This window comes from Apaloderma vittatum, unplaced genomic scaffold, assembly GCF_000703405.1.
Source record: "Apaloderma vittatum isolate BGI_N311 unplaced genomic scaffold, ASM70340v1 scaffold8590, whole genome shotgun sequence".
In the NCBI taxonomy this organism is placed as follows: Eukaryota; Metazoa; Chordata; class Aves; order Trogoniformes; family Trogonidae; genus Apaloderma; species Apaloderma vittatum.
The window spans coordinates 4,792-25,811 of NW_009695007.1; the positions used below are offsets into that span (position 1 = coordinate 4,792).

At 35.7% G+C, this 21,020-nt stretch overlaps 1 protein-coding gene across 1 annotated transcript in view; it reads right to left on the reverse strand.

Moving 5' to 3' along the window:
• Positions 1-317: 317 nt before the first annotated feature.
• LRBA (LPS-responsive vesicle trafficking, beach and anchor containing) overlaps positions 318-21,020 on the reverse strand; it is a 123,738-nt gene continuing 103,035 nt past the window's right edge. The window contains 2 exon segments of the mRNA XM_009869541.1: positions 318-434; positions 19,990-20,051. Coding sequence (XP_009867843.1) covers positions 318-434; positions 19,990-20,051 — 179 coding nt within the window.

Genomic DNA, 21,020 nt, shown 5'->3' on the forward strand with positions numbered 1-21,020 from the left:
GAACCTAATTTCTGAGACAGAGGCTTATCTTACAATTCCTAGCTATAATGTCTTCCAAATATCAATTCCCTTCCTCGAGAGATTAGGTGAATACAAATGCTAGTTTCAGCGTTAACCAGTGCACAAGGACAGGAAGCACGAAAATCCATGACACATCGATAAGTGAAATACTTTAATCAAAGTAAAGGGCGTTCTAATTCTGCAAAATCCCATATTCAGCATTAGACATGAACCAAAGTACTGAAGAATGTGAAATCATGCCTGTAAAACTCCAAGAATATAACTCATAAAGGCAGAAAAAAAAAAAGTTTTAAGCCTCACAACTTCTTGAAGGCTAAGGCAGAGGTGCTATCAAATACTGTGACTTACCTTCCTTCATTGACAAGCTCAATAAAGGCAAGGCCAGCATTCTTTTGTATAGAGTTCTGCCACTCCTGGGAAGAAACAAGAGAAAACTAGTTGTATAAAAACAAAACTAATTTTAGCAACTTAGATCACTATCAGCAAACACATAAGGCACTAATTGCATGCTCATCAGGAAAGAAACATTGTCAGCATGAAGAAATACAACAGTATCATTTACTCATAGTCATATTCGGCAGAGGGGAGAAGAAAATCATCCCACAAACAACTGCATCATTTTCTTTTGCAATGTTACGCAGTGATTCTGAACGCATTCTGGTTCACTTATGCCTTTTGCATTATTGAACATTGATAATGCTGGAAATAAACTGCTTCACGTTAATGTATGGTTCATTCTTTAGACACGTTTAGACAATTTCTCTTATAGCTTAAAGTCTAGTTGACATATATGCCAATAATATCCTCACCTCAGCATCACAAAATCTGCTAATGATCCATATATTGCATCACTACCACCTAGTGTGTCTCAATAAAATTTAACACATTTTTAAACACTCTGAATTTCTAATACACTGAAATGATGGTAACAGCAGACACGCACGCACTGCACATTTCTGTCATCCACATGGACCCTGAATTACAGCAAGATTCTACACCTCTTAAACACGTAGGTGGGTTTTGCCTGCCCCTCAGAAGAGAAACAGTGGAAAGCAACCAACTCAGATGACCAACCACTGGGGCTTGCTTCCCTCATTTGAAAATTGAGGAGAAAACAGAATTCGTTAACAACACCACAAAAAAGATTTTTAATACTAGACTCAATAGGAACAAGCTGGCAGAGCTAAAAATTAGGGCAGTAAATGTGTGAACCTCATAGTTCGGGGAAAACGTAGAGGCATTTGGATAGAACAGGTCAAATACAACACTTTGTTTAAATTCTACACCTCTTCTAAACTAATACAAAAGACTGATTCTGTAGTAGAGAGATACTTAAGTTTCATATGTTTCTCCCCATCAGCTTCCTCGATTTTTCATAAAGTATGAAATAATATTCCTAACGATCATTCACATTAGTATTTCTATCACCATGGCTCTTTTCAAAAATCTCGTCAGCTCAAAAACAGGCAAAAAGTGCTAAACTGAAAATATCTCTTAAAAAAATTCAGATTTCTGCATGCAGGAATATTGAATACACAGTGTCGAGTACATGTTTTACTGCTCAGATTTGCAGAATTACCTCTCAGGCAATGACATACACAAAAGCCACTAAAACAATGTTGTTTATTCAAAATTTAAATCCAGTCCCCTGTGTTCCCTCCAGCCATCCCCATTCCTCCAAGAAAATAATTTTCCAAATTTCAAATGCAGAGGAGAGATTGTAACTGTGATCTCTCAAGGCACAACATATTCTTTTCACATTTTCAAGTTATAACAACGTATTACAATTTTCAAGTAGTAAGAATTAAGAGTAGAATAACTGGCATTTGTAACATATTCATAATGAATTGTAAATGTATTTCATTACTTTTTATGTAACTAGTTTACATGCATTAATAAGCAAGCAACAGTCTAAGCATCAGCTAAGTTCCATTTACATATTATCACATACGGAGGTTTTGGTGGGAGTTTTGGGATCTTTTTATTATTTTTTTTGAGGCTACATCAAGCAGCATCATTGGTCCTTATTGTCACATATATTTCACTACTTTTTCTCCCACCATCCTTCCCCTAAGTTCTCTCATATGTAGCCACCATTGTAAGATGTCTGAAATAGCTGAAACAAGAAGCATTTATTCTTATTACAAAAAAGTCTTTTAGTTGCTAACATTCTAAACAAAATAGCACATGCAACTAATCCTCCAAGTGTTGTTAAATGCAATATCAAGTTTTAAATATTGTTTCATATGCTAATTGAAACTATTCTCTGTTAGCTTAAATGTGTGAAAATGCAAGAAATGCAAAATATTTTCCATCTGTTACTCTGCCCTTCAAGAGAGCTCACTACAGTACTTGAACATTTAATTGGTGAAGATGGAGCTTGACAAAACTGAAAAGAAAGTGCATTTATCGTGATACTTTTCAGCATTTTTCTCTACATCAGACATCATCAAAGGCGGCGTTAGTCTAAACAATTTCATAAATCACAGCTGAACACACCCTAAAGCTAATTTTAATAGTTGAAAGAAAAGACTAATGGTCATCATCTTTCATGATCCATTCAATATTTCCCCACAGTATATGTTCTCTCTCAAACAATTACACTCAGTATGCATATCACATTATTGTATCAACATCTTAGTTATCCATCTCCCAAAGGTATTAGGGAAAAAACACGTTAAAAGCCTCAAACTCAACCACTAATGCAACTAAATAACTACAAAACACATTTCAGCACTTTCCTAAGGAAGGACTGTAAGGGAAGATCATCTAAGTCAATAATTTCATACTTGTTCTAAGCTGTACTTAATTGACCATCATTTCCTACATCTATAAATGTTTAGTAACTGAGAGACATAATCTACTTTTAATGCTTTTAGTCACTGTACACTCAATAGTGAAGCAGAAAAAAACCACACCCTTGAAACACTAAACACTATCAAAAATAGCTGCAATGAAAAACAGCCACTACATGGACACAAATAAGATATCACTTTTTTTTCAAATACTATGTCTGATGTAGAAATTTTCTACCTCATTATTGTTTCACCTACTTCCTTAATGGAAACTGTAAACACTTTCATAAGTGCTCTAGATAAAATGCAAGCACTATATCCTTATAAGGGCATGCAAGTACTATGTCCTGAAACAGTGCTTCAAACCTCACCTGAATTAAAATTCTTTATGCCATAACATATTGCATTTCCTGTAGCACCAGCACAACTCTGACATAAACAAAATTAAATCCCAGTGCTCTATATGACCAATTTTATATCATCAACAAGTTTCATTAACACATTCTTATTGAGTGCACAAGGATCATTAAGTGAAAACATTAAACAGTACTGGTCTTAAACTCCTCCTTTCAGAAACTAATAACCTCACTCAAGGTTTATATCATGACCTACCGTTGTCCCATTTGAGTCAGGTCATGTTTAGGGTTTTTCAACCTATTTTACAGTGGGATTTTTAATTAATTCTAACTAATGATCAGTCATTTGATGTACCAAATGCTCTAATAAAACTCCTATAAATTACTATGTTTCCTTTGTCTAAGAAATACACTTTGGCCAAAGACCACAACACGCATTAGATCATAACCAACAATGAGACCAGTTTAGTAAAACAATCTTCATTGTCCAAGTTTACTTTGTTTCCACTACATACGTGCATGTGCAGTTATCTCAGCCTTTAAATGCGTTGAAAAGTCTTTTATACTACCTGATCCTTCTATTCCCTTTCTTAGAAATAAAGTATATCTCTAATTGGATGGCATCATCAGATTAGTGGAGAAGTCCTTTAAAAAAATTTGCACGAAACTTGAATTTTCCAGTGTCATCTCTACTGATCGGTCATATTCTCCCTACTCATTCTAAATGTCCCTGTTCAGATCCAATACTTCAGCAACTTCTTTACCCAAACAGACCTGCCCAAAAGCCTTTTCTACAAGCAGCAGCTGGTAGGACCCAGCTTCAAAACAAAGGAATGCCTGTGGTTCTTGACACAGTGCACTACAGGTAAGTGGAAACTACTGACAAAGGATGTGGTGGTGACTAAAAGTTCAATAGGATCAAGAGGAGACTGCACAAGTACATGGAAGGAAAATACATTGATAATACCTAAATACACAGAAACTATGTTTAATTCAGAAATACCTCCAGCTGAAAATAGCCAGAGTGGAAAAGCGTCATACGTGCTTGTTCTATTTTATTCTTCCTGAGCATCTGTGTTTCTATAATGGGAGACAGGACTATAAGCAAGGTGGAGACTTTATCTAACCAAATATAGCCATTCCTAAACTCTAACCACTCCAAACAATGCCAAGAGAATTTTCCTGGCAAATATTTTTGTTGGTTTGTAACTTGGTGTGCTTGCCTGTAAAGCAGCAAAGAGATGTATCCCTCCTAATCCATACACTTCTAGGAAACAAATATAATCACATTTCAAACAATTAATCCAAAATATATATATATATATATTCTTCAAGGTATACAAAAACATTTGCAAGGCCAATTCATCAACTGGTCTGATGGCTAAACATTTAAACACGGATCTTTAACAGAATATTTTAAACATTTCCAATAGATGAAAACTGGTCTATTTTCAACTGTAGCACATTGTACTGCTACCCTCATTAATATATACACACACATGCATACTCAATAGTTCATTTTTCTCAGAAACTTAAAAAAATATCCTTCTAATGAGGTTAACATATTCCACAATGAAGAGTTATATCTAATGGTAGAAATACTCATAAGCAAGCAAAAAAGAGAAAATTCTTTGCTCATCTACCTGTCCCATAAAGCTGGTGGAGTTTTAACAATAATTTATTTTGGTTATGAAACAAAGGAGAAGGATGACTTTGGTACTGACAACTGTGAATGGAGCACTAAGGAGCAGGGTGGGAAAATGTGTTAACATATAACTAAGAGACATATTATATCCTAGAGTAAAGGTCAAATCTGCATGAAAAACTTGTTCATAGAGAGATATACTAATCTTTAAGTGCCTAAAGTAAACCATCAAGAACTTTTCAGCAGTGTTTGCACTTGGTGTCAGCACTCTCTCAGCACCACATCCACTACAGGCTTGAATGAACTCAGCAATAAAGAACATATCGTGAAAAGTAGATTATATCTCTGCTGCGTTCTTCATAATTAAAAAAAAAAGACTGCATGCTATGCAGAATATATGCAAACACAAATTACTTTTAAAAATCTGAATTATTTTAATCTACAAAGCTCCATTGAAAAAAATTAAAAACAACATAGAGTTATGGGGAATCATATATAGAAAAATCCATGTGGAAATTCAATATAAAAATTAGCACATGCTAATAGTGTACAAAATAGAAAAAAAATTACAAGGATGTGACATTTTAATATAAGAGTAACAAAATCACATTTGTAGACAATGTTATTCAATGCCATATAGTCATATCTGGATGCTCAAATACAATCTTAAAAACATAAATCAATAATTGAAGTACGATCAGAAATTGAGAAATAAATTCATTTCAGTAATTATATTAATGGTCCTTTCTCTACAGCAGAGCATCACTGTTGCTACATCTGGACAAAGAGAAGAGAGCGAGCTTGCAAAAATATTTACTACTGTCCTGAAAATTCAGAACATCTTGTCAGGGAAAATGTAACAAACAGGCTTGACTTCATTGCAATTTAACAATGGGTACAATTCCACCAAACTATGGCTTGCCTATGAAAGCTTTAACGTGGCATCTATGTAACAAGTCAAGCTATCTCACTAATCAATACAGAGGTTTTGATTTCAATAAGGGTGATAAAAGTTACTCTAACCCTGGCTGGCTACAAGCTCTCAACAGCTGATCGTCATTAGGCCTCTATCGGGGTTCCACGCACTCGGGCTGTACAAATGTGTCCTATTAGCACACGGTCTGTCTGTTTGGCAACTCCAGTCTGAAGACAAATGGCAGCTGCTGCCCTTCAAGGTCTGAAGTCAAGTCCTCAGGGAATCTAAAAGCCCAACTGGAAAAATCAAGGCCTGTTCATTAGAGACTGCTCCAGGGGAAACTTGTAAGGCTGCCATTAGAACTATATAAAAGAGCTAATTATTTTTATAAGACTTTTAAACTATCAAACACACTTGGTTACAATAGAAAGTATTTACTGCTGGCATTCCATTCAAAAGACATTGCTTTTTGTCAGAAAATCAGCTAGTGACAGGACACAACTGAAATCTCTGCAAGAAAAATTTTAATGAGCTTTCTAGGAGAAAGTTCTGCAAAAATAAACTAGATGAAATAGCTTCTCAAGTTGAGGTATAATACCAAGCACATTATTGTTGGGAAAATATTTCAAACACACTCATATCAAACTATCTAATGAATTATAAAGGTAGGCTGAGAATGTGTGTGTGTGACTATCTACCCCAAAAAAGCCATGAAATTCAAGAAACATGTTCGATGTCGCAAAACTGACTGAAAAGAACACGTAACATTCTTGTTTCAAACCTATGCTGTTAACGAACAACTGAAAATGCTGCAGTACACTATTGTATTGATAAATCAATCAAAAAGGCACATGGCTTATGGTGTCAAACACAAAGACCAAGCATAAAAAAAAGAAAAAAGAAAGCCTAAAGTGTTTCAGTAGTTTTCCTCTGATCAAACACAGATACAAAAATTACAATAACAATAGCTACTTTCATAAAATATACTCTGCAGAAGACTTGCTACACTATTTTTTCAATCACAACTACAAAATTTTTTATTATTTTAACTATGAAACAGAATCAAAGTTTCTTGTATCAAACTATTTTTCCAGCTGCACAGAATGACAACACTGCATTGAGTTCTTGTGATATAACAGATTAGTACTATAGAGTATTTATTATACAATACCCCTTATAAATCTTTTATAAGTGCTATATGAAATTCATTAGTGTTCCTTAATCAGTTCTTGGATCAAAATATACACTAGCTTCCAACAGCCTAATTCAAAAACACAATTACAACCCTAGTCCTTATGCAAACGGATGACAGAAAGAAGCTATGTTAAACCAGTTGAAAAGAATGAAAATGTAAAGAAAACAGATTAGGAATGATTTATATCACTGCCTAGTGCTGAAGTTAATTACAACTAACCCAATAAAATAGTGCCTTTATTATTGTACGGCAAGTAATAACCCTGGACGCAGAAAACAGAACTCTTTGCTGACTTTTGCATGCTCAATTCCACAGCACACTACATTAAGCATTAAAGAAGTAGTAAATAAGCCATACAGAAACAGCAGTTTTTTAACTAAAAGCAGAAGACTCCCCTGCTGTTTAACCATTTGGGATATTCTATGTAAACAGAGCTTCCTATAAACTGGTACTATGTTGTTAGTGGTAAATGCCTGAAATACCTCATAATGAGAGTTTAATTTCAATACTTAAAAGTTTGAGTAGAAGTCACTGTAAGTTTTTTATAGATTCTGAAAATAAATTATACACATATAGAGCTAGAGTAGTTTATATACTTAAGTACTATGTTTTTAAGTAAAATAGTAGCCTTAAAAATGTCAGCTTATCAGAGAGTTTATGCTTTTATGCTATGAGATTACTCTCAAAGTGACAATGGCTGTCTTCTCTACAAACCACACAGATCTACCCTAAAAGATAAAGTCTTATTAAAGATAGACTATATAAAATGTTGAAGCACATACAATCTTTCTCAATTACATATAGCCAGAAAATTTCGACACGAGTGACAGTTGTCATGATTTACAGTGATACCCAACATTCTTAAAACAGGATTTTAGTAAAAAAGGAAAACTTAGATCACTTAATCCAAAAAAGTTCACATAAAACTATGAAAATATCACCACGCACAAATAAAATGCTATCACAGCACAAAATCTGCATATCATCAAAACTCATAACCTTCACTTTTGTATCTAGTTTCAAAACAGTGCAAATACGGATACGAAAAACATTTATTACGTGCCTTTTATGGTGATCTAGCTCGTGACTTGATGAATAAAATTTTGCTCCTGGAACTAATGTCACATCAAGGTGAAACAGGTAAGTCTATGTTAAACTCCAGTTCCTCTACAGTCCCAGTAGAACTGAGATATCACCTCTAATCAAAACAATCATTAATAACACCATAGGTTTGAAAATCCAGCAGTGTGAACATTTTGAACACACACTCTAAGCAGGGCTCGCTATTTTCTGCAGTTGTTCCTTGCACTCCGAACTGAATCGTGTCCCTTTGCCCATATTCAACAATATTGTGAAGTACCCTAACAAAAAGCAATGCCCAAGGATAAAAAGCAACAATCAGGATTATCAGAGCAGAGTAATTAGAATGGGGGAAAACTGAAGGAGTGGATCACTGATTTCAGATCCACAGTTTCTGACAGAGGAAGCAATTTGCCTGGGCAGCCTCTCCCTCCCTCCCTCCATCCCTCCCTCCCTCACTCCTGATAGTGGGCTGTTGCCATGACTCCTCATGAAACGAAATTAGGGGTCAGGTTTGAGTTCATCTACCAGCAACCGTTTTCCACAGCAGTTTCCTCCTCAGGTTCTTTAACCACTGGCTATTTTCAATGCTGAGGCGAAAGACAGTAGCTTCAGAAAGAACAGGAACAGAAGTCTTAAAGATTAACTAAGAAATCCAAGTGCCAAGCAGTTCTGCAAATATGCAGCAACGGGAAGAAAAAACTCTAAGTCAAAGAAGATGAGTTAGAAAAACTCAATGTTTGATAAGCTTTAATTAAATGAATTTAACTAATAATAAAAAAAATACATGGTGAGTACCGTTTTAGAACTAAAAGTCCCTTTATCTAACCCTTTTCCTCAGCTTAGTTCCAGTTTCAACTGTCATTATGAACACAGGCAAACAATGAACAAGATTCCTGCTATCATCATACCTTTGAGGGAATTTAATGACAGTATGTAAAAACAATCCCATCTCTTCACTCAAAGCACAGGATATCCAAACCTGTCCCTTATCATTCCCTTGGGTAATGCAGATCTTTCAAGAAAAGGTTTAGAAAAAAAGAAAGCTACATCAAATCAAATTAAAAATAGATCTTAAAAAAGCAGAAAACCTAAGATGTGTCTCTTCTATCACACTCCACTTGCATACTACATTCCCTTCCTTATCTGTTGTCTTTGTTTAGACCCAGCAACACAGGGCCCTATTCTCATTCGTCTCTATTGGTCACTATAATAAACAGGATAAATAATAATCTACTGCTCCTTTCACTGCAAATCCTCCCCTGCACTCATCAAGCAAGTTTTCCAATAAGAAAAGAATATCATGACTTCTGTTTTAAGCAGAAAGAAAAATAAATGCTTTTGTAAATATTTGGAGTGTAATTCTTCTGAATCAAAGTTGACTCTAAACCAGGATCTAACAACTAGAAGACATGCACTTCAGAATCATACTGACTCCTGCATAATTTGACGTAAGAAGTTTTTCACTTAAATAAGTTACCTTAAAATATTTATTGAAAGGTTAGTGCATCACCAATACCTTTGAAGAGACATGTTTCCCCAACTGCAAAGATATGTAAAAAGACACAGATGGGTATGATCAAAACTAAAGGTTAAACAATAAACTGAACAGCATCACCACACAGAGCTTCTCCTGCCAAAATTCTGAGTAAACAGCACTGCTCTCCATATCTTGTGTTTCTTCAGCAGTTTTGCTTGAAAACACAGCCCATTTGTTTTATTAGCATGAACCAAGTTGTTCACATATCTGCAACTAGCATAAAGTCAGAGCCACGCGCTGCCGCTCGCTGAACTTTCCATAATCTCATACCCCTCCCCTCCACTAAAGCCTCTTTCCATAGTCTCAAATTAAACAGACTAGCTGTAAAACAGCAGGGTGTCAAATTAAAGCACACTTTATTTTCAGAGGTCTCCACACTTCGCGGCTGACTTCCTGTCAGGAAGAGTTCCATTTCAGTGCAGAGCCCCATCAGCAGGGAGCTCACAGAATTAAGTGCCAGTTGATATTACTTTGTTTTGCATTTACCACCCATGAGAATATTGTTCAAAGATCTAGTTATAAAGTCAGCATGGTATCATCCTTCTGACTAGACTGCCAAGCCACAGGGTGTGCTCCCACTGCACAAAACTCACCTTAAATGGTGGTGGTTTTTCAAGTCCTAGTGTGCTGGTGAAGCAACAGGATGCCTTTTTTCTTCAGAAAAGTCTTGCTTCTGTAGCTAAATTATATTCCCTTAGTTTTGAACATCTGCAGCAGTATACATTCGTGGAAATGAACCTGCCCTGCTCCCCTATCATGCCCCCCAGATTCACATTTTACATTAGACAATCCACTCTCCGCCCTAAACATAAAAATATATACATTAACCATACAAATAGTCCGCAACGCACTCTTAAAGGCTAACATTTTTTGCTGTAGTGGACATATTCTCCATTAAACTCACACCAACACCATGTCCTGGATTCCTGACCAAATGCAAGAAATTTTCGTGAGAGAATTTTTCTTAGTAAGAGCCTATAATACCTGAAAACCCTGTGGAACAATCACTGAAGACTGTACTTCAAAAAAAAGAAAATCAGGGAGGAAAAAAAACCTCATTTTCCCCCCAGAACTTTACTATAGGCAACAATGACGTTTTAGCAAGATGACCTTAGGACTTCACTCCAGTGTGGTAAACTATTTCTAGTAATGGTTTTGTGCTTTTTAACCCTATCTTTTATTCATTCTTCCAAAGTCTGTGAGTCGTATTGACTTCTCCAATTGCATTGTCCCAAAACACAATGCTTCACACCAGTCCACATCAAATTATAACAGCTTTACTACACCTATCCACCTGTACCTCTCTCCACACCTTCCTCATCTAATACATAGCACCCATGACAATTTCCTTACACATAAATGTACTTCTTAAATTTTTGTTTAAAACCACAAAGCTCACAACTATTTTCCAGAAAACAGCTCTGTAGTATAAACCAGAAAACATTGTTTCTTTAGCACTACTTCTCTCAGTTTGCAGCTGCAGCTGATATAGCCTGCTTTTGTTGAACAACTCAAAATATAGGGGCTGCAAACTGCAGAGGACATTTTCCAGTGGGTCAAAAGTAGGCCTAGGTAAAACAAGTTTTAATTAGGAAATAATTTTTATCCCTTTGATGATTATTTCTATCCAATACACAGAAACGTCAAGCCCATTTAATGAAAGTATAACATATCAGATAATCTTCTCTTTTTCTCATACTGAATCTAACACATATTAGGTTTTGCTCATCTTAAAATCCCTCATCATACATTTCATCTCCAAACTGGAGAGTAAGCAAACCTTAAAACATCCTCCTAGACTAAGAGTTTGGAAAGACAGAGGAGATAAAGCTAAAGTACAAGCTCACACATTTTAACTAACGTGACCACCACCACCAGTCTGGATATAACCATAAAGTGCTTATTGCATCATTACGGCAGGAGAAGGCTACTTATTATTCATGCAGGAATGGCAAATCACTCCCAATACATTCCAACCTATTTCTACACTTAAAGTGAAAGTAAAGTTTAAGTTATAAACTTCTTTGATCTCTACTACTAAGCAAACTGTCAATACATTACCTAACAGACTTGCGCAAGACACAATATTCTATTAGAATTAATGTTTTTAAAAAAATTTAGCCAGTGGTGGACACAGATGTTTTAAACTCCCTATCTGTAGGCCATGCTAACAGTAATCAAAGCATGTTATTCCTGAAGCCAATAACTACACCTAAGAGAAAAGACAGCACTCAAACAGATTCTAAGCATATCAAACCAGAGCAGGATCCAAGATGTGTGAACCTTAGTGACTATTATGAAGATAAACGGGAGATTGAAAGGAACTCCTGTTTAAACACATTAGAGTGCCCCCCAAGCAATTCCATGGAATTCAACAGGTTAAATATTGCAGGCAATTACAGCCAATTAAGCTTTCAAACAATTTAGAGAGCAACAGGAAATCAAAGTAGGAGTGAACTTCCAAGAGACAAATTTTATGCTATCCTGGAGTTTCACACAGAATATATCGCAATAATCTAGTTCTGGAGAGACAATACATAGTGCTTAAGTCAAAGACAAAAAAAATACACGCAGCTAATTTAAAATGTAATTTCAGCATACTGCAGTTCAAAGGAAAGGCTTTCCAGCTGTTTCCATTTATTTCAATTTTACCAGAATTACACTTCAGACAGTCATCTATGAGACTGATCTCCAGTTTTTAACACTCAGAATGTGTAACATAGTTCAGCAAAGCAAGCAGCAAAATATCCATAGCACAAGTAATCCATTTGTAATTACTCCAAGTACTCTGCTCAGGGACATATACCAAGCATAAAAGTTGTCAACATAGGTTTTCAGCACCCAAAATGAGATCCTCAGAGATGGAGGAAAAACTCCCATTTGGGAAGGAAAGAAGCTCCACTACGCATAAAATCCACCTCAGATATATCAAGTGCAATGGAGAATTCAAGTAATCTAGACAAGAGACATGATAATTAAACTTTCTGTTTTGTTAGAGGAAACTCAGGGACAAGATAGTATCTAAAACTCAAGCACTACAGGACTCCATTTAAGGAGTCTGGATTCCACAGCCAGTGCCTTCCCACATCTTTTAGGTTTTTCATCCAATTTCTCCATAGTTAATCTTACTCACCAGTAGCCAAACAAACTCACTGGTTTGGTATCATTATGCAAAACAGGAGAATGCAGAAGCCCTGAGATCTTACCGAAAAGAACTGTTGTCTTCATGTATCACAACCAGACAAGCAAAGTACAATCAAGGACAAGATAGACCAATCACAGTGTTGCTGTTTTACAGTCTAAGAGCACTTAAGTTCTTTCAAAACTGGACTTTTCTGCATGCCTGGTAAATGCCCTTAACTTTCTAGACTACTAGCTACTTTGAGAGGACAGTTTGAAATCCCTCCTCTGATAAGTTATTGGACTTAGTGATAATAACTATTACATGAAACATTAATTGAAACTTAAGTCTCTTTTATCCCAAGAGAGCATTTTTAGAGTGTGGCTCATGGCTACTGTGGTATCTACCTTCCTCTCTCTCTGGCTTTGACCCCCATCTCCATCCTGCAAAACTAAGTCACACAATCACACAATGGTTTGGGTTGGAAAAGACCTTAAAGACCACATGGTTCCAACTCCCCTGCCATGGGCAGGGACACCTCCCACTAGACCAGGTTGCTCAAAGCCCCATCCAGCCTGGCCTTGAACACTTCCAGGGAGGTGGCATCCACAGCTTCTCTGGGCAACCTGTTCCGGTGTCTCACCACCCTCACGTTGAAGAACTTCTTCCTCAAGTCTATCTATGCTGCTCTAGTTTAATTGCTCCTTGTCCTATCACTACACTCCCTGATAGAGTCTCTCCCCAGCTTTCCTGTAGCCCCTTCAGGTACCTGCAGGCTGCTACAAGGTCTCCCCGGAGCCTTCTCTCCTCCAGGCTGAACAGCCTCAAGTTTCTCAGTTCGCCCTCACAGGAGAGGTGCTCCAGCCCCTGATCATCTTCATGACCCTCCTCTGGACCCACTTGAGTAGGTCCATGTCTTTCTTATGCTGGGGGCCCCAGAGCTGAACGCAGAACTGCAGGCGGGGTCTGATGAGTGCAGAATAGAGAGGGAGAAACCACCTCCCTTGACCTACTGGCCATTGTAGTCATTGAAGATGAAAATGTCAATATCTACACATTTTTATTAATATGCTTAGATCCACTTGATATGAAGCTTCAGAATCAAAATAATCTGTAGCAAAGTAAAATGATTATGAATACTCTCATTTCCTTCCACAGACACCTGATCTCTACAAAAACCTAGAAACCTAGTCTGGCAGATATCCTTCCAATCTTCAAATTCTTTAAAAAACCACAAGCAAAAAAAATATATATTATGAAGTCTCTGGCACACTTGCAGGTGAGGTATTTTTCTGTCCATCTCAATTCAGCACCTCCATACCAAACTAGAATGCTTCAGAATATTGCAAAGAAAGTCAGCAATACAGGGCAAGCACCTCTGGGCATGATTCATTCAAGCTCTTCCCCTGAATGTAACAATCTAGACTTCAGGAAGCCCTTTTTTTTTTATTTTTATCTATTAAGATCTAAATCATTTTCATTTGTCTAATAAAGTTACACTTCTAACCATTTTATCACAAAAGCAATCTATCACTGAAGTGTTTATTCAAATACAGCTACATTCATCTTTGGTAGAAACAAAAATCCTGTTGGCAGAAGTTCACACTGTATAAAAAGTTCCAACTCCTACTATTTTCTAAAGGGCTTTTTAAAGGAAATTAGAACATGGATTAAAATTGATAGAAAGTCATTTGGCAGATTACAAAATTCCTATAAAATCTACCCTCTGTATCAAAACATACATATTTTTAAGATCATGGATCTAAAGTATTATTAGATCTATATTAAGCTTATTTTCTGCTGTTAGAACACAAAGTGATTGGATGGGAAAATACTATCTTGATTAATACATTATCATTTAACACTTGGGGCACATAAAAAGTATTCAAACAGCATTCATTCTCTTCATATCTAAACCAGGATATTGCTAAGTGTTCTGGTGCTTCTGTTGAGTTCAGCTACCATCGTATTACAGCGACATAGCTCTGCAGATAACCTATACCCAATTCAATTAAAACTTCACAGTAATCACTATAGTTATCCATCACATCAAATTGCACTTAAAAGTAAACTGGGAACCTGTGCAGATCACGGACCATCAGTATAATGTGTTCTCCCTGCAAGCAACAAACACTGAAAACCAGCCATCCTCTACATCAAAACTAAAATCTCCAATTAATTCCATGGCTTACTGAATTTTAGAACATGCTGCAGAAATTCCTCCCTGAGATAACGAATTTGGATCATTGATACAATTATACTTTTTTTTTTTTTTTCTGAGTACAGGATACCCAGAAAAGCCTGAAGATCCTGTTGCATTTTACAAACATTTAAGTACTAGGCTGGAGGAGGGTGTGTCTCTTTGTGAGAAATCTGCTAAAAAAAATTGAAATTTTAACTACCTTCCTCCTGTTGCTCTTCCTTAGGGAAAATACACTATCACATCGTTTGTATGGGGGCATGAATGCATGGCACCTGTTGAAATTGTTTAAATAATTAAGATTCCTTATCAGAGTAAGAGATAGGATGCAACTAAGATAGGGTAAGCACAGGGTAAACACTGACTTTTTTAGGAGCAATGGAATCTGCTAGCAAAGTCATTTACTAGCATATGTAAGACAGATCATGTAAAGAAAAACCTTTTGAAACATTTCACTATTTAACCAGTGATAATTGCTTTGGTGAGTTGGATATAGTAAAAAATACAGCCAAAGACCTGTAAGTTTGCCTGCACAGGCAGTAAGATCAACTTTCACAGCACAATATTTCTTGCTTTAATATTACTAATCAGCCTCTTTTATTTTTAAGATGCACATGCACTGCTTTGTATCATGCTTTTCTCAAAAAAAAGCCAACTCTAAAAATTATCAGCACAGCACATGACATTCAGCCATAATCATATTTCATTGGGCCACATGAGCAGATACGATCACTGCACACACAAAAAAATCTGGAGTATTAGAGTTTATGCTTCCCTCTTCCATCTCCCCATGAAAGATATACTTTATCAAGGTCCAATATAAATTTAATGGCTACAGCTATGTAGTTATATTGCAATACATCATATCAATATTTCTAGAAGATAAAATACCTAGAGATTAAATGTATTAAAACATTGGTCTTGGTTTTATACAAGTCATCAGCTTCAAGAATGTGCCCTTAATCCTTTTGAAAGAAGAAGGAGCAGAGGAAGGCAGCACTAAGCAGCAAGCAGGATGTATGTGCAGGTACTGGTGGTGAAGGGTCATCAAAGTTGCCGCAGTATTCATTCATTTTTAATTGCAAACTTTTTAAGAAGGTTGGGTGGCATTCCAGTGATCTTGGAAAATTATATAGGAGCTGAATCATATGAGTCAGTTAGCCTGAGGTCATTTTATGGTCTAGAAAATTTAGATTCAGTAGAAGAAAGCTCTTAAGCCAAATACAGATCTGACAAGAACCACCTAATTAGTTCTCTCACAGATCTTCCCCTTGGAATTCACTTGACTTACTACATAAAGAAAGAAGCATTTTTCATTTCAAGTACTGCAAATCCTGTAAATTCAAAGGTGTCAAAGAAAATTCTGGAACCTATTTCACCTATTTTTGTGCCTTTTCACCTTGGAGCTACAATAGTAGTACAAGTGCTTCACATATGTGAGGAACTGATAAGTATTTTTTTATACTTGCATGAGGAAGCAGGGAAAATCACAGTTCTTCCTACTTATATATTTCAAGAAAACATCTGACAAATGAAAGGAAACACAAACGCATTATTTTCTTTATGGGTAAACACGCCCCTCTGAGTTTTAGGCATAGAGTGAGAGTCCTTGTAGATGGAAACGCTTTATTCACGGGTGATACCACGGTTTCCACACGTGGAACCTTTGTCTTGCATTAGCACAGGAGCACCTTTAACATCCTGACGTCACTCATTTAAAAAGGATAACAGACACGGGACTTCTCTCTTTCAGCTGGTTTAATTAGCCCGACAGGATGCCAGGCCAGACGAGATGGTGCTTCTAGGTTCACTGTACTGTATGCATTTCTGATAAATGGGAAAAGAATAGATGACCTGGCAGAAGGCTCAGACAATAACATGTGATTTACAGGACATGAATGCAGCTACTATAAGATTTATCTGACAGCCTTCTCCGATAGTGGACTGTTGAGTATCCGATGGAATGATTTCTAGTCTAGAAAGTCTGCTACTGAGTAGCCATACACATTATTTATTTATTAGATGTTTTGGGTTGAAACCATTTTTAAATGATGCACTTCACAATGCTCAGCCATAAATTTAGTTTTAAGCCCTGGAAGGGAGGTAGTGTTATTGGAATGTGTGTCAGACTGAATTAGGATGAGCAACACAATGCTTTTATAAAGTGGCCTTGAACGCAACGTCGATTCTTTCAAAAATGATATTAATGTCAAATAAGCAGGAACACTTTGCAGTAATATTAAATGAAGGATTTCTTTACATTTTGATAGATTTATATAAATGTAAGTAAACACACAGACACGTTTCAAAATGTAGCATGTCTGTCAACAAAAACACAGCTGGTTTTGTCTTAGAAGCAGCATTTTGTCTGTTATCTCAAACCACCTGTTTCTCTTTCTACCCTGTGTTAAACATAGAACAATACAACAACATATAAACACAAATCTACAACCCAAAAGCCTTTTTCCATATGCCTGCATATACGAACTTTAAACAAGAGAAGAAATTAACCAGGTGTCACAGATAGTTTCACAGAATGGTATTTTGCTATTTTTTTTAATCACTTCCTGGGAAGCAGCTTTCTTTGTACAGTTTTCTGAAAAAAATTACTTGGGAGGTACTCTTTTTCTATTTTGCACTTCTAAGAAAGATAAAAAAAAAACCACATAATCTAGCCACAAACCCAAATAAACATCAAAAACAATTCAGATGTTTCAGAAAAACAATCCAAGTGCTTACATTATGTATACAATGTTTAACACAAATTCTCAGACAGAGGTTAGCATAAAAAACACCAAAGATATTAATCAGAGCAATCTTTCAATTTCATAAAATGATGGCTGACAAATTTGTGAAGTTTTAAATCAAATTTGCAGATACTTACTTTGTAACTAAGCCACATTATTTATGTGATTAAAAACTAGTTTTTGACCTGATCTTTTGATCTTTGGCACTTCATCCTCTCCATCTCCTCTTAAAAATTAATTAAAATTTTAGCAAAAGGATATCACTTCACTTCCCATCCTATCTTGGGGCGAAAATAAAAAAAATAGAAAAAAAAAAAAGGAAAAAAGACAAGGAGGGGGGGAAATCAATCAAGCTCAACCCCATCTCCTCCCAGTATCTGTAAAATGTCGGCTTGAAATTCAATTTCATATCTCTCAAGCTTTCATGTAGCAAAAGACAGTTCACTTCTTAACAAAATAAATCACTTCTGTGATTGCCATGCTGACCTCTTTGAATTAGGAAAATTCAAAGTGAAAAATGTAATTATCGCCCCGGAACAATCTGTATACATCTGGAGCTAATTTTAGATTCATTTCTCACATCATTTTTCATATTCCGCCAAAAATTACAGCTGCTATGTAACTTTAAAAAGACTTTGAGGTCTTTGTGACTTTATTGGTTTATTTCTACTAGTTCACAAAGAACAACCTCAGTCTGTGCAACTAGCACTGCTAAGCAATCACGATATCCTCAATTTGATTAGATTAGCATTAAGTGGCACTGTGACACATATGACAAATAGACGCATTAGAGCACGTCATTTATTCCTTATCCTTTCCACTTCCCAAAACCAAACAAGTGACGTACAGTACAGAGTACAACATGACTCTAAAAAAAGATTAGACTACCCTACCAAAAAAGATGAAAAGGTCAACCACTAATTATTGATACAAGCAGCATGGATACTGAAAACTAATTTTTTTTTAAAAAGTAATACCAAGTCATCAGGCACGTATTTAATACTCAGATCTATTTTACTTTAACACATTAATGCGTGAACAGTAAAACTCACATATGGATTTCTCGGTAGCAAGGATTCTTTTCTAACTTAAATCAGCAGTAAATTTGTATTCTAGAAGTCATGAACAACATCCACTGCCAGTATTGTTCATGTAAAACGACCATCTCTAAATTCCAAAAGTTCCATAAGGAATATTAAACTCCTCTCAAGGCAAAAATATATTTCCTGAGGAAGGCGGAAAACTAGATGAACAAACTTCTAGATACATTCATTAATAATAAGCTCACTAAAAAACATAACTACTCTTCACTAGTTCATTGTAAAATCTATTAGGTGTAATCTCCAGAAGTAATTGTTCTTATTGCACTTTATTGACAATGCGGACTATCGATTTTTCACACCTTCTATGATTCTTTCATTTGTATTCATGAAATGTCTATCAGCACACTCTAAATAAATTTGGCAATATGGGCACTAAAACGAATAAATCGATGTGAAGAAACATTAATTTTGCATTATCCTTATTCGTCAGGCAAGCAAACCATAAGGGTTGTAAATGAAGGTCAAAGGTTTTGAAATGGGTCAGAACCCTTGACCTCTAGACCAATACCATTCCCATTAAAAAAGGCTATTTTAAAGTTTTAAGTAGGGGAATTTACTACCAGAAAGGTATCATTTTTAAGGCACCTAAAGAAAGGCTCAATAAAAACAGTCTTCCATGTAATTACAAAAAAAGAAAGCAAGAAAGCGAAAAAGGAAATCCAATTAATACAGCATACACAATTTTAAGAAAATTCCTTATGCTCTGGCTCTTTTCTAACACCAGAAACAAGCAATTTTCAATTTCTTAAATATCTAAAATCACTTTGCCTTTAGGAATGTAGAATTCCCTGAACTGCTGACAAACACAGCTGCTTTCTTTAATATTTATCATATTCTTAGTACTTGTCAAATCAATTAAAAATGACAGAGTTTCAAAAGTATTTATCATTCATTTCATAACTTCTACAATAAAAGGAAAAATTCTGTTCAACTCAGAGGATTCAGCATGCCAAGATACAGAAATCGATCTGGTTCTATAGCCATAATATCATATTGTCTCCATTTTAGCTTACAAAAATGACACCATAGAATTATTTGGCCATACCACCATCAAAGTTATATAAATGTTTAACAGTAAGGTGATGCTTAGCATCTTCTCTCTCCAACCAGACACAATTATTATGGGTGTTTTTCTTTATCCTTGCACATAATATTTTACCTTTTAGACATAACCTTACATTTAAAGTATAATTTAAAATAAATTTTTAGGTGTCATTTCCATCATGCTCAAAGACAGCAATTTCAGACAATGTTGTTCCTTAAACCTCACCTGAGAGCAAAGGAGCATCACCAGTTCCACAACTGAACTGCTAGATTTCATGCACACAAGACCTACAAAAGGAAAAAATGGTACACGTAAATGCATGCTTATATGGCACCAGCTGTTAACACAAACTATCTTGAAGTGTACTAGATGAGAAGCATCTTGACAATCAAAAGTAAGCACTTAAAAAGCTCAATTCTGTACTTTATTAAACACAAAATAAAAGTTTGTATGCAAGAGGGAGATCATAAAGCCCATGCCTCGCATCTAAGGATGCAGCTAACAGCAATACTTTACCTCTGCTATTCACAGTTTCATACATGTTTGCATGACAAAACGATCAGAAGTGCGGTTAACATGTGTTATATTAATCCACTGTATCTACATTTTGCTATTTCTTGAAGGATTGGGTCATTATATATGCAGGGAAGGGAAATGGCTTTATGACCTTTGCTTTCTCCATTGCGCGTTCTCCTTTCAGCCCCCAGCTATCAATCAAGTTTCCATTTTGTTTCATGGCAGCAGACATCCCAAACACTCTTATTAGTACTTTGACCCTTAACCCCACACTAAACCTTAGCAGAAGTGCAAGCAACAACCTATTATATATTTTCAATTGTTTATAAACTAATTTTACTACTACTATGATTATTATTATTTGTATTCACATTTTTTTTGTGTGTTTGTCTATAACTGGGTTTTAGGCCTCAAAATTAGGTTTGTGTCTTTATTTTTATCTAGATAGTTCACACACTCCTAACAATTTTCCTGCTATTTTTTTGGTCATCCCACCTAAGAAATACTCATCTCTGTGCATATAACCTATACTAGAGTAAAAATATTTTGAAACCGCATTATATTTTCTTCACTTTCAGAGAAGAAAAAAAACCACTAACTAAATTGGGTGTTTATCTCCCTGGCAAATAAAGCTTTGATTTCAGTCAAATTTAATGAAATCTCAATCTTCATATCAGTAGTCTTCAGTAAAACACTTACCAGTGTTTGATACTCTGTCTTTCTGACAATGTTAATCATAT